The sequence below is a fragment of the Sus scrofa genome, chromosome 1 (assembly GCF_054392235.1).
Source record: "Sus scrofa isolate SSC_HxYL_T2T_F1_AM1 chromosome 1, Sscrofa_HxYL_maternal_Yorkshire_Landrace_v2.0, whole genome shotgun sequence".
NCBI lineage: Eukaryota > Metazoa > Chordata > Mammalia > Artiodactyla > Suidae > Sus > Sus scrofa.
This window is the reverse complement of record NC_139383.1, coordinates 267,590,390-267,604,902: the sequence shown is the minus strand read 5'-3', so window position 1 is coordinate 267,604,902 and position 14,513 is coordinate 267,590,390. Positions and strand designations below refer to the sequence as shown.

The following is a 14,513-nucleotide window of genomic DNA, read 5'->3' as shown; positions in this document are numbered from 1 at the left end:
TATATATATAGTCTCTCTCTCTCTCTCTATATATATATATATAGTCTCCCCCTCTCTCTATATATATAGTCTCTCTCTCTCTCTCTCTCTCTCTCTATATATATATATATATATATATATATATATGTGTATATATATATATATATATATATATGTATATATATATATATTCAAAAGAGATTCATCTATTTTTGTCATTTTATTTAAAAGAGTACCCAGAAGATTCATCTATTTTTGTCATTTTATTTAAAAGAGTACCCGGAAACCCACATTTCTTTGGGGATGCCTTTAAGGTTGAAATTAACCTAGAGTAGAGTACAGGGAGAAAAATGCCAGGAGACCTAGGTTCGGTTTTCTTAATACCTAGTGTACGATGTTGGCATCACCCACATCCTAAGGTCAGCTACTGTCTTATTCATGCTTTTATTCCCAGAAACTACCCTAGTGCCAAGTGCATAGCAGGCCCTCAATAACCATTTGTTAAAGGCATGAGGTATGATGAATCTATGTGTGACCTTGAACAAGTCACCTCATCTCTCTGGCACTCAACCAAAGATGTCTTTATGTTCTTGTCCAGCTCTAAGCTTTTAGGCTGTGAAAGGCTACTGGCCATCGTACTGTTCTAAGAAAACAAAAATGCAGCTAGCTGAGCTGGGCTAAGGACAAGCCAGCACTCAGGAGGCTGTATTAACCACTGACAGATATTACTGTGCAAGAAGAGGAAGGAAAACAAGGGAGCCAAATAGCGAGGGGGCCTCGCCCAGTGCTGGGGCTGCAGAAAGGCAGAGGGAGAAGCTGGGACAGAAGAAATGGAGGTGTCAAGAGATGCATGCAATCCTCAGTCGATTTTAGTCGGGTGAGCACATTTCTAGGCTCCTGGAATCCCCAGGAGTTCAACAAGAGAAAATCTGAGCTGAGCTTGGCAGTCTCAGAAAGAATGTCATTTGCTCAGTACAACTGGGCTCTCCTAGCCCCAGCCTGGGTGAGTCAGATTACATTTTGATTGTTTAATTGCCCAAGGTTTGTTTTTTTTTTTTTTCTTTCCCCCTCTAAATGTCTGAAAGAAATTCTACCAACAGCCGTCTGTAACTGAGTCCATGAGGTGGGCCCTGGAAGAATTACTGGAGCCATCTCCTTATTCTCCTAAGTAACCCAATTTGTCATTAATTCCATTTTGTAGGCGAGAAAACAGAGTCCCTGAGTGGGAAAGCGAGCTACTCAAACTAGAGCTGGGGCCCACTCCAGGTCTGTCTGACTCCTGAGTGCTCCCTTAACCCCACTACAGAGCTTTTAGCCAAGAGCATGGCCAGAGAGGAGCTGCTGTCTAGAGATCAGGACTGTGGATGAGTGGAGCACCCCCTGAATCAAAACTGGTCATGTGGTAAGACTTCACCATCCTCACCGTCCCCACCATCCAGAACGGTGCCTCTCACTTCCAAATTTCTTTACCAAGCGGTCCTCTACATTAGACACAAAGGAAAAAGAATGTTCTAAGAGGCAATCATAGTCAAGGAAAACTGGTAGAGAATGTCCTGAGAAGAGGGAGACAAGTAGCCTGCGATGTTGGACTTCTGCCATATAGGAAGGCCTGGGGAATGCAGATGCCAGATGTGGATCAGGTCATTTCACCGGACTGGTGGGAACTGCATGCCTAGCAAGAGGGCACCATCTCTAGGGACAGAAATGCGGGATCGTCTGGCCCCCGTGCTGAGGGTCACCTTGCATAAAGCTCTTCCTCTCTAGGACCTCAGTTTCCACTTTGCAAAACCAAATGATTAGCCTTGATGGCTTCTAGGCTTCTCCAAGCTCTGCTGTTTCAGGGTCGGATGGGCGTTCTGGGTTGAGGGACATGGTTTAGAAAAGGCTAAAGGGATTCTGAGGTAGCAAGTAAGAACCCTGAAGTAAGAATAGGCTTGATCCTTGAAGCCTGAGTAGCCACTGGGGGTAGAGTGAGGGGTGGGGGCGGGGGGGAGGGAATGGGAGAATGAGGGAGACATGAAGAACTAATTATCTGAGATGAAACGGATGCTTGCTCCATATCCTTCTCAGTGCCCTCATCCAAAGGTGGCTTCAAAAGCAGCTGGGTGATCTGGATCAAGCTGCTTCTCCACTGAGTCCCTCCAGTGCCCAGGATTGATTTGAGTAGTGGTTTACCATTAGCACCTCGTGGCGGTGTAGACCCCAGGCACCCTGGACCCTGCTGTCTCAGAGCACTAGGCTGATAAGACAGAGAAAACAGCATTCTCCTAGGAGTGGCAGGAGAACTCCTCTTTGGGGTGGGGGGTGACCCTGCTTTGTGGGGAATAGGCCTTGATGAGACCTGTGGGATAAACCTGAGTCCTCCAGGGCTGGCTACCTGCTTCTGAGAAAGATGAAAGGGTCTCTGCCTACGAAAGGAGGAAGGATGTGAAATTCCTAGAGGGAGGGAGGTCATGACAGGATTCTGGGGGAGAGAGGAGAGGGTGAGGAAGAGAGCTAAGGGCAGGCAAGAAGGTTCACTGCTGCACACGGCAGGATGTGGCCTCTACCCAAGCCCTCCCAGCTCATGTCCCTATCTTCTAAAGTCGAAGAAGTCTGAGACTGAGAAAGAGCAGTTTTCTAAGAAGATGCTCCATGGTGTTGGGTATCTTCTGGAAGCCAGTGAATAGACCGTGTTTAAATCTGAGGTTGGACGGCAAAGCTGAGATAGCAAAGGCAATGGGAGCCAGAAGCTGTCTTTGCAGGATGGCTGCGTGCTTGCCTTAGAAGCCCTGCTCCATGGGGTTGCCTAGTGCACTGGCATGGTTGTGCTGAGGTTGACAAGGTGCTGTTAAGTGATGCTGCATTTTTAGTCATTTAATTATACATTTATGATTTTGACTTTGAAGTTATTATTTTTTTAACGTGGAAGTATTTTTTTCCCCTCATCCATGTCTATAGGTTAGATCTCTGCTTTCAGTGCTTGTGCGACAAAGGACCTTGGCAGGAGTGATTCTAGGGCTGCACATTTGCAGAATATTTTTTGCATACACCTTGAAGAAGTCTCAGAACTTAAGTGAAAGTTGGGGTGTTCAAGAAAAATTCACCTGAATTCTCAGGGGAAAATGGGTTTGTGGTGCTGCCTGCATTCCACCCAGCCACACTCAGTGCTTCTCCCAGGGGGTGGCTTCGTGTCCAAGAACACTAACCTCCGAGTCCTGAGAGGAACATGGAAGATGGTGTGTGTCTCCATGGATCCCAGGACTTAAAGCCACCATGGGACAAAGAGGCCCAGGACTGAGAGCAGCCACTGCACCTATTCTCACCAGGGTGAGATGAGTATTTACCAAGTTCTTCCTCTGGCTCTGGCATTTTATACCCCCTTCAATGTGGATGCTCTTATGCCCATTTTACAAAGGAGACCATCGAGGCTCAGAGGCATGAAACAGCTCTCCTAGGATCAAAGAGTTGGAGGCAGAACAAGGAGTAGAATCCCAGCCTGTCTGACAAAAGCTCACAGTCCTTCTGCTCACATCATGCTGCAGGGAAAGGAACACCGAAGGGAGGGAAGGGAAGCAAACAGGAAATGGCAGGAAATTTTGTTTTGATCACCTCTTTATCTGCTGGCTTAAGAAGGGAGGCATCGTTAACAAGCTCAAGAGAGAGATCCAAGCATAAGCATCAGACCTCAAGTCTGCACAGCAGATGAAACCGAGAACCAAGGGGCATGAATCGCCAATGGGTCCTGGTGGCTTCATATGGCCACTGGAGAGATGCTTTCCTGTGTTCTCCAGGGAAGAGCGAAGTCAGGATTGACAATGATCAAAATGACAGTCTTTCTGGGGCCGCATCCACACAGAGGGCCACCCCCTCTACCACAGTCAGCAGAGGAACAATAGTAGGAGGTTCTGCATCACTCTGATGAAGGATTATTATTAGCCACAATGAGGGCTGGAATAATCAATACTAATTTATACACCTCCCTTTCCCAAGGGCCACTGATAGAGAGGTGAAGTGTGATTTCCTGGTCTGGAGTTATTAACATGCCCCACATCTGGGCAAATGGGGCCAAGGGAAGGGCTCAGAAGGATGGAGGGTTTACAATTTCCACTGGTCTCTTCACTTCTCTCAGATCTATATCTTTATAGCAGCTCAAATAAAATGTCTCTAACTTTTATAATCGAATCTTCCTGGGTAACAGAAAAAATGAGGGGACCTAAAAAAATGTATCCCAAAAGTGTTTCCTGCTTTTCATTTCGGGCAGTTCAGTGAGATTGCTGGGTCTTCCACCCATTTCTTAAAAGAAACATTTCTGGTGATATGACTTTCATCAGTGTATCCAGCCACCCAGTCAATACATTTTATTGAGTCTTACTATGTATAGTAATCTTTTGAAGTCCTGGATCTCCTTGAGAATTAGAGGACACTAGTTGACTCTCTCCAATCACTGAAATGCCTCAAACTCATGAATTTATAATATGACATCTAAGTTTAAAGGAATTTGCAGACCTCCCTCCAAACCCCCCACACTCCATGGAAGTCCATTCATTCCCACTTTATAGAATGATAGACCTCAAGGTAGGACCCATGCTTAGTGAGATACCATTTTGGGTATCTGATAAAGGGGCAATGTTTCCTCTGGTAAAATAAGCAAAGGAAAGGGTCCCGCAACCTCTGAGAATTGGTGATAGTGTCCAAATCCTATACTAAACTAGAAGCCAAGAACATCATGATGATAACGCCACTAACTTGCTCTGAGATTTTGTGCAAGTTCCTTCCTTCCTCTCACTAGACCACAGTTTCACCATCTTTCCACTAATCAGTTAGTCCTGATCAACTCCAAGAGCCTTTCTATTCTTGATGGTTCAGGCCAGCCTCTCCCTCATTTCCAACATGTGTCCTCTTCCCCAGTTTGCCAGACTATGTCTTACTCATCCTAATCCTCCTGGCACCTAGCTCAGGAGTCCCAGTAAGCCCTTCCTGTCCAGGACCACTTCCTCCCTGAGCCAGTCCCTCCTAAGGAGTAGCAGTGGGCTTTGGAGAAAGACCTGGGCCCACAGTGGAGCCCACCTCTAATAGCATGGCCTTGGACGAGTTCTTTCACCTCTTTGAACCTTGATCTCCTCCTCTGTGAAAATGAGATGACTACTACTACCTACCTCTTAGGCTTCCTGGGTTCTAATCCCATCCAGGGAAGAAGTCACATCAGTTCCAGATGTGACTGTCACAGAATCTGCCCTTTCCTTCTACCCTTCTTCCCTTCCTTCCTCTCTCTTTTCTCTTGGCAAGATTTAAAAGCTCTTGGAGATGCTACTGTCACACTTATCCACACTCTACTTTCTGCTTGGCAACAGAGCAAGGCAGTCTACATACATACAATGGGTAGAAAGGAATCAAAAGCTTGGAAAACCCCGTCTGGTCTCTGTGTTTCCCACCGAGAAAGCATTACCTTTCAACTGCGCTGGGTGACGACACTGAAAGGAGCATTTTCGCCCGAAGGTGGTGCCCTCGAGGCAGGAGAACGAGGCGGCATAGACGTGGTGCTGGTCTGGGATGCCACAGTCCACTGGCTCACACGCCACCTGCTTGTTCCATTTGCCTTCCGTGCAGGTCACTGTGACACTGGGTCCTGTCTGAAAGGCAGAGGCAGGTACAGTGAGGAGGAGTGGACTAAGTCCCTAATGTGGGGAAACACCCTTCTCCCCCAAGCCATAGCATAGCGTCTTCTCAGGCACCAGGAGATCAATGCTCAGTGTTTAGCTCTCCCTCCGTCACCCCAACGATTGTTTGAAGTGGGTATTTCAGGTCTCACTTCACCAATGCAGAAGCTGAGGCTCAGAGACAGTAAGTGATTAGCTCTAAGTTACACAGCCAGAAAGAGCATAAGTGGGGACTGAGCCCAATGACTGGGCTCTTCACTGCTGTCTGGAGAGTCTCCTGGGTCATTATCTCCACTGTGTTGGTGGGAATCTTAAGACTCAGATCTCTTAGGGTCTGATGACTTCTTTCACGAAACAGCCTCTGAAACAGGGCACAACAGGGGCACACTGGCTGTTGGTTTCTGTATCTTTTCTTGCCCGCATCTAAAGTTGGGCATCACCAGGGGAGATCGGAGAACTGGATTTTGTCCTTCATGCTATGAGATTCTGGCCAAGTCCCTTTCCTTCTGAGCAGTCCCTTTGGCACTGAACCCAAAGCTTGCTCTAAGAGCCACTCCCTAGTCTGAGATGTGATGGTTCAATAGCTGGGAGAGGTTGATGCAAAGAAGGAATGAGGTTGGGAAAATGAAAGGGTCGACAGAGACATGAACCAAAGGAGAAGACAGCAGGGCTGTGTGGGTGGAAGGGCGAGGCCCCGCTAGAGAGCCAAGGGAGGGATGGTCATGGCCGCCTGGGGGCTTCCATTCAAGGAGGAAGCTGCCAACTCCCAGGGGACAGGGGGGTGCCAAATGCTGATCTGGGGTTTTAAAAGCAAAGGACACTTTTTCCCCTCTTAAGCACACATCAAAGGGAGGCGAGGTCCCTCACTGCCAAAACCAGCTTAATTGTTTCCACAGGAGTTCAGACCTGCCATGTCTGACACACGGAAGCAGGTGTCTAAAACAAGCAACTGACGGCCCCAGAGCTCCCCAGTGGGACCCTTTTCAAGCCCAGAAGCTCTGGACAAACAGGCATTTCCAGCAACGAGGAACATGCATGTGTACCTGGAGCACAAAGGTGGAGCCTGCTGCTGGGGCCCCCAATGGTGGCACCTGGGATCCCCGAATCTCAGACTTAAGTAACTGTCATTCCCCACCCCACCTGAGACCCCACAGCCACGCTGGCTGAAGCAACACACTGCCACATCATAAGTCCACCTGCCCAGCCCCTAAACTCACCTGGCTCTTGATCAGCTCGTCATCCCGCTGTATCTGGAGCACATAACCTGTCCGGCAGCTCACGGTGCACTGGGCACCATGGTAGTGGTCACTGCTGGAGCAGTTGAGAGAAGCATTCTCCACAGCCAGCTGTGGGCAGTCAGCAGCCTCACAGGCGAAGTGCACGCAGCTGGAAAGGAAAGGAACAAGAGGGTGAGAGGGTGCTTTCTTGTAGGACCACGGGGCTCCAGCTGGAAGAGAACTTCCTCTCCAAAGTTTCAGGATGCTGAACCAGGAGACAGAGTGAACAAGACTCTGGAGGGAGTGGTCCAGGTTTGTTACCAAGTGCACAATTTTACAATTTACAGAAACACACAAACCAGGATTCAAATGCTGTAGCCCAAAAACTTTATCTGTATTAATCTTCAAACCCTACAGAACCTCAGTTCTGCAAAATGGAGATTATTATGATTATAGCAGGTATTCGTTGAATCTCCTATCTACCAGGCACTGAGTTGAATGCAAGGCTCTTTCCATTTTATAACTTCTGAGGGTCACGGTGAGAATTAAATCAGATGGTTCAGGAAAAGTACGGAGTGGAATTCCTGCCGTGTAAAAGCACTCAACAAATGGTAGCTAATGGTATGAATAAATCTATGCTCTATTACCTAGAAGCCATCTCACTTTGGGCAAGGTACCTCACCTCTCTGAACTTCAGCGTACTCTTAAATTTCGCCAACCCAGAGGTCCCTGAGATTCCACCAAGGTGCTGAATGTTGAAGCCTTTTACAAACTGCGAAGTGACTTATGCACTGTTCATGAAGTTGTGCAGAGACGATGCTTTCATCCTGCTGCAGCTGCAATTCCGATCTTCCTGCTAATTTGATTTCTACCCGTTCTGTGGGTCCGAGCTACATGGAAGCTTCTAAAGGAAGCTCTTCCCATGTTCCTGGGCAAGCTCCCCTGCAGCTCTGAGGCCTCCTTTTTCTAGCACCGTGGTCTCTTGCTTCACGCAAAGCACAGGTCCTGGGTGTTCACCAAGTGCTGGAATGTGTGCTAACCCTCAAGGAAACGGAAACAACATAAAACCCCCCCAAGCTTAGACGATCTTTCCCCTCATATTACCGTCACGCAGAAACATTAGTGACCATTCACTGACTGCTTATATATATGAGCTCACCCATCCTTGCGACAACCCTATGAGCTAAGTGTTACTCATTTTACAGTTGGAAAAATCGGGGACCGGTGAGATCAAGTTACTTGTTTAAGTTCCCATCCAGATGTAGGGCTCCACAGTCCTTGTTGTTAACCTCTCCCTGCACCTGGACTAGAACTTCCCTGAGGGTACAGATAATGCCAATTTCTCCTCGGCTGGTTTGCATTGGGAAAAAAAAAAAAAAAAAAAAAAGGCCTTGCCCTAACACTTAAGTGCCCTGCAGTCTAGAGGCTGATTTCAAACACTGAGTGCTCCTGGAGGCAGTTTTCTCTCATTTTTGTGTCTCTGACTCAGTCTACCCCGATGCCTGGCATACTGCGTGCACAGAGAGCTGGGTTGCCATCCGGAGCCTCAAGGCTTTCTTCAAGGTTTTCCTGCTTCTATCTAGGGCACAGGGAACAGTCAGTAGCCAAACCAACTTAAGAAGGAGTTCTCCAGTCTTTTTCTTGATGCCCATTTCAGTAGACCCCGCTGAGGGTTTTACAGGGACGCGGTTACTTCTTCCAGCTCTCTATCCCCTGCTCAAAAGTATGGTGAGCATTAAAGTGGGGTAAGCAGGGAAGTGAGAGGCTACAATCTCCAAAACCTGTCACAAACAGATTCACTTTTTAAGATACCCGGGCAAGGGCAAGTGTTTGATTCAGGTCTCAGATCCGCAAGGATGTGGGCTTTGCCGTCTCCCCACACGAGCCTTCAGAAATGCAGGGGGAGTGGCATTAAGTGACACTTGCTGAGATGTCCTGATTCTCCGCCCCTTTCCCTGCTCCTGATGGCCTCTGCGCTGCGCCACGCGGAGACTGGAGCTGTGGAGTCAACGCAAGGTCTTTGACACCAAACAATGCATCTGTTCACGTTGTGTAAGCGCTGGGGGAAAGAGCCACATGGTTCCAATTTAAAGAGATTTACTCTGTAAGCTACCAGCTTCCAAGCTGGTCTTCTGACCTATGCCTTACAGTTTGGCCATTCTCTCTGCACTCCCAGGAGGCCCCCAGGCTTCTGCCTGATGACGACCAGGGGGCTCTGGGAACAACTCTTTTTGAAAGATGAGGGCTCTGAGCTTCTCTGGGCTGTGGGGCCATTAAGGTGAAAACAGCACCCTCCTTCCTTCTGCGCATACTAAGGCTCTTCTTTGTAGGAAAAGGATAAACTGAGAAACTTGGTTTCCTGGATGGAAAGAGCACAGGGCTGAGCAAGTAGGCAAATCTGGCTCCGGCCCCAGCTCGGCCATGTATCAGTTATTTGATCATGGAAAGTTCCAGAACACCCTGAGCCTCAGTTTCCTCATCTGTCAAGCAGAGGTGATAAAATGATCTCTCTCTCTAATAAGACTGTCAAAACAAAGTGACAGGTCAGCCACTGACTCATCTACTCAATGCACTTGCCTAGGGGCCTCGCTGCAGAGCAGACTCTGTTTTAAACGCAGGGGATTCCAGGGATGATTCCCATCACTCCATGTGTTTGTGGAGGGAGGACAAGGGCCAAAGAGAAACAGGAGACAAGCTGGTTTCAGATGCTGATGTGTGCAGCAAGGGCACCGAAAACCAGGAGAAATTAGAGAGGGTGACGGTTGAAGGTGGCAGGACACAGAAGGGTCAGGGGAAGCAGCCATGGGAGGGGCCTCTGAACTAAGTCCTGGATGAAATGAAAGGATCAGACCCACAAAGGCTTTTGGGAGCAGGAGGAATCCCAGGCAGAGTTAAGAGCATGTGCAAAGGTCTAGTACAAGTTGGAGCCCAGAGTATTTGTAGAAGAGAAAGGCCAATGTGGAGTTCCCGCTGTGGCACAGCAGAAATGAATCCAACTAGTAGCCATGAGGATGCAGGTTTGATCCCTGGCCTCACTCAGTGGGTCAGGGAACAGGTGTTGCTATGAGCTGTGGTGTAGGTGGCAGAAGCAGCTCAGATCCCACACTGCTGTGGCTATGGCACATGCTGGCAACTGTAGCTCCAAATAGACCCCTAACCTGGGAACTTCCATATGCTGCGAGTGCGGCCCTAAAAAGGAAAAAATAAAAGGGAGAGAACGAAAGGCCAATGCATGAGAAATACTTTGGAAACTATGAAGTTCCATGAGAAGGGAGTCTCTCTACTCTGGCTCTTCCTACTATGAAAGGAAAACATCCCCTGGTCCTATGAGTTACCTGGCCCAAAGGGTCTACGCTCATATGGAGAGAGGAGGGTAGCATTGGGTCAGTCAGTTTTCTTCTTTGCAGGACTTCTCAGAACCTTGAATGTTCCAATGCACATGGTGGGTTTCAAGAAGGGATTGAGGAATGTGTCATTTTCCAAGCTCTGGTAAGCTTGCTTCATGGGACATTTCTTGGGACTCGTGTTTTCCCGAACACACCACAGGGAAGGCAGCATCCCTGCCTTTTCAGCACATCTGCCTGCACCTGGCTTCCAGGCTTGAAAACAGGATGAATAGGGGAAAAGGAAGTAGAGGTTCCAGGTATCAGCAGCTGTGTTGCACCTACATTGTCGTATCTACATCCTCCCCACAACTCCTGGGGGTGGTATTATTATTCCCATTTTCAAGAAGAGACGGAGACTAGCACCACTTGCCCAAAGGCACTAGGCATGGACAGAATTCCCATGCGGATCTGCCTGTCTATCCCAAGTCCCTGCTCATCCCTTTGCTGTCCTGTGAACTGGAAAGGATTGTGTGAACACACTGTCCAAAACTGAAAAACATGAGCCCAACTGCCCCTCCCAACTAACTCCCTGACACAGCTCTGTCATTTCTGAAACAAACAAAAACAGAAGTCAAAACAAAAGCCTTTGGCTTTGTTAAAGAAGGGGGGGGGGGAGATTTCCTACCAGGAATGGATGGTCAGTCAAAATAACAAAAGAAAGCAAGAAAAAAAAAAAAAAAGAATACATTTCTCAGAAGGGAGAAAAGTGGCTGATCCCAATGGGGGAAGGGACATAGGTAATTTTTCCAATAAAATTCTCAGACCTGGGCAAAGATGTGAGATACTTATGAATTGCAAAGATAATCAGATACTTATGAATTTTCCTTTCTTCTTATACATGTATAATTTTTTTACTTAGAGACTCGAGTTCCATATAGAGGAAAATCCTTACATGATCCTGCAGCCAGCCCTCCAACTGCTGCCTCTTGTGTCAGCTGAAAGGGCCCCTGATCGTGCATAATGGGGGATGGTTGTGTACCCCTCAACTGGGGTAGAGAAGGCCAGAGGGTAAAGGGCCAGAGAGGGTTCCTCTCCCGGTTCTGTCCCCTGACTGTGGCTTAACTCCTGTGGCCTATTACTTAGCTGCAATTATGCCATGGGGCAGCAGAGATAATAACAGGCAGGTTGTTTATGAATCATTCTGAGTTGCTCAGATGGGGACAGCAAAAAAGACAGCACACTCAACACTGGAAAACCAAGGGAAAAATACTCTTGGCACAAACACTGTAGGATTACTTGAGAAGAGGGATTGACAAAGAATTATCAAAATGGGAATGCATTTTTTTTTTTTTTTCTGCCCAGAGATGAGGCTCCTGTGGGAAGTGATCCTAAAAGGCTCTCCTACCCTGGAATTTTAGATGGGAGCTGGTGACGTGGTGGGTGCAGCACTGGGACACAAAGTGAGCAGCTGCTGGGGCCGCCCACCATCTGAAGGACCAGGTGAGCTGAATGGGATGTGGCCAGGGGGAGGCCACCTGACAGCCAGAGCAGTGGGAGTCATCCTGTCCAGGGTTGCCTAGGGGGAAGGAAGGCCTGGTATTTCCAAATCTTCTGAGGTGTGAAAGAGAAGGAAGAACCTTGGCCCTTAATCTTTAGTCCCTGGATAGTTAAATGTTACAGCTAATTCAAGAAGATAACAAATGAGGGCCAAAAAACACAAGTTGTCTGTGGCCTAGTCCAGCCTCTGGGACAGCTGTTTTGACATCTCTGAAGAGGAGGGAAGAGCTCTGCCCTGAAGTCCTGAGGACTGGATTTGAAATGCCATCCGGTTCTGCATCCCAACCTGCTGGAGGATTTTGGGAAACACTCTTCCTCTGCCTGGACCTTAGGTTTCCCACCCTCAAATGAGGGGCAGGACCTAAGCATCTCTTTGAGCCTCCCAGCTTTCAGGGGTCAAAACAACAGAGACATATAATGTCAGAGCCCATCTAGAATGGGAACAAATAGACTCCATAATCTCAGGGACTGACAAGGACAGGGACCAACAGGAGTTCTGATAGCCCGCAGCTGGGAGAGTGAGCTGGACAGCTTCTGGAGAAGACTCAGGCAGTATCCATACAGTTAAAGATGCTCAAATGCTTAGGTAGAGATGTTCCATCTGCAGGTATATATATCCCCCAGGCCAGGGACTCCCAGCAGATGTTCTGAGAGGGCTGGGGACACTGAGTGAGCCTGTGGATGGCAAGCTGAGGCCTGTGGTCTTCAGCCATGAGAAGCCTCCTTGTAGGCTCCAAAGCTTATATAAGGATTCCTTTACAGTCATCAAATGAGATGGTCCATGTGCGGGCTCCACCAGTGCAGAGACTCTAAGCACCTCAGCTCCAGCACGTAAGCCCCTCTCTGCTAACACCACTATGAGTAACAACCCGTCTCAGTCCACCCTGGCTGGACGGAGTTATTCTAGTCACGTAAAGAACTGATTTCCCCTGAAGGTCGATCTTCTACAAGTTAGCTGTCTATCAGAATGGCCTCTTTCTGGATGCGCTGGCAAAGGACGAAGCGGGAAGAGTTTGAGGCAGAAGAAGAAAGAGAATGCAAATCATAAAAGAGGTGAATGAAAGAACGGAGAAATGGAGTGAGGAAGAAAGAGAGGGAGGGAGAGAGGGAGGAAGGAAGGAGGAAAGGAAAGAAGTTGATTTTCTAAACACATGGCCCACTGAATTTTATAATAAAATGCCCAATCTCTGTTTTGAATCTTAGGATGGACAGTGGCTGCTGTGTGTGTCATGTCTTTGAGAGACAGACAGACAGACAGACACAAGGGCCTCAATTCATGATTATCCTCTTCTTGAAGAAGCCTCGTAACTTCCCCCACCACCATCGCTAGGGCTCCCCATCTTTCCCCCCTTTCCCTAACTCAGGGGAGCTGGAACTTGGCTAGAATTCCATAACTGGACCGCTCATTTGAAACCTGATCCTGTTTTCCTGGGCCTTTGAATTTATTCCAAGTACCGCCTGGGACAGAGACCTTTGAACCTAGTCAGAGCACACTCGCCTGGATTGATTTTGCTCAAGTGATGCTTCTCCCATGGCAGCTCACTAGTGCTAATGCTGCTCTCAGGAGAAGAGCAAGAAAATGAGGAGGGAAAACGGGGGAGAGAGAAGGGAGGGAGGAGAGAGAGTCAGCAAGAGACTAGAGGGGGAGGAGACTGGGAGGGGGAGTGGGAGGGGGACAGAAAGGGGGGGAGACAAGGGAAAGCCACACTCTACTACCTGGGATGCAGCTGAGAGAAAAATGGGTGTTCCTACTAGAGCTAGCTGAAAGCCCTGCCATAAAAGTGATGCTATTTATCTTGGTGTTTTGAGAATGAAGAAAAACATCCCGTGTCTTGTACAGTTGTTGCTTATTTTTCTTTTCTTTCCTCCTGGTTTGTTTGTTTTAATGCATTTGCACATTTGCACAGTCCTGGCTGTTTGGGTAAATGCCTCTTCAGTGCCTAGGTGGCAGCTGCTGTCCTCCCACCCCAACCCCCAGGCATCCTAGAGGTGCCAAGCAGCCCCAAGCCTCAGTCCTGCAGGCTCAGCCTGTCCTACCCCATCCAAGCTCAGGGCCAAGCCAGCCGGCCCTGGACTAGCTGCATTTCCATCGCTTTACTCAGCCTCACTGGCTAAGTGCTTGCAAGTGAGCAGCCATGAAAAGTCTTCTTCCCTGGGTGTGCCTGGCCCTGGTGGACAGAGTGTGGCTCTCGGGGGCAGTGGGGGTGCAGACAAAGCAGAACTTCACCTCCTGCTGCCTACTTGGCCTTGACTCATTCACTCTGTCCATAGCTCACAGGACAGGGGTGATAATGAAATAAGATCAAGAAATCAACATGGGTCCCTTCCCCTTCCCTCCCTCCCTCCCTCCTCTTAGGAATCACAGACTGTGGAACTGGAAGGAACCACAGAGAACATAACTCCATCATCATCTGATATATGGAAAGACGAGGCCCAGAGAGGAAGCGTGTCTGGCTCCCAGTTCCGAAACCAGTCAGAGACAGGGCAGCTGGTTCTGCCCCGGTTCATTGTTTTTCCGCAACAGGTCAAAGAACTCAGCAGATACTTATTGATTGATTGGTTTCCAAGGTTAAACACTTCTTCCTATTGACTTCTGGCTCAGGAACTGCTAATTAAGGATTCAAAGAAGCCAGGGCTGGCCTCAGTCAACTTGGGGGTGGGGGGCGGGGGGGGTCTTGGTGACTGGTTGAAGATGGCAAAGGATTGCAGAGAAGGTCTGATGGATTTGTATTTTCCATCGACATTGTTTCCTGGGGTTCTGAGAATTAACTTATTTTTATAGTCCGGAGAGCCAG

At 48.3% G+C, this 14,513-nt stretch overlaps 1 protein-coding gene across 2 annotated transcripts in view; it reads right to left on the bottom strand.

Annotated features, from left to right (window-relative positions):
- PAPPA (pappalysin 1) overlaps positions 1 to 14,513 on the bottom strand; it is a 240,100-nt gene that overhangs the window by 49,821 nt on the left and 175,766 nt on the right. For both annotated transcript variants that reach the window (XM_001926753.8, XM_084993952.1), the window contains 2 exons: positions 6,836 to 7,004; positions 5,408 to 5,591 (listed from right to left, as the gene is read on the bottom strand). In XM_001926753.8, the coding sequence (XP_001926788.6) occupies positions 5,408 to 5,591; positions 6,836 to 7,004 (353 nt within the window). The remainder of the gene's footprint in view (positions 1 to 5,407; positions 5,592 to 6,835; positions 7,005 to 14,513) is intronic.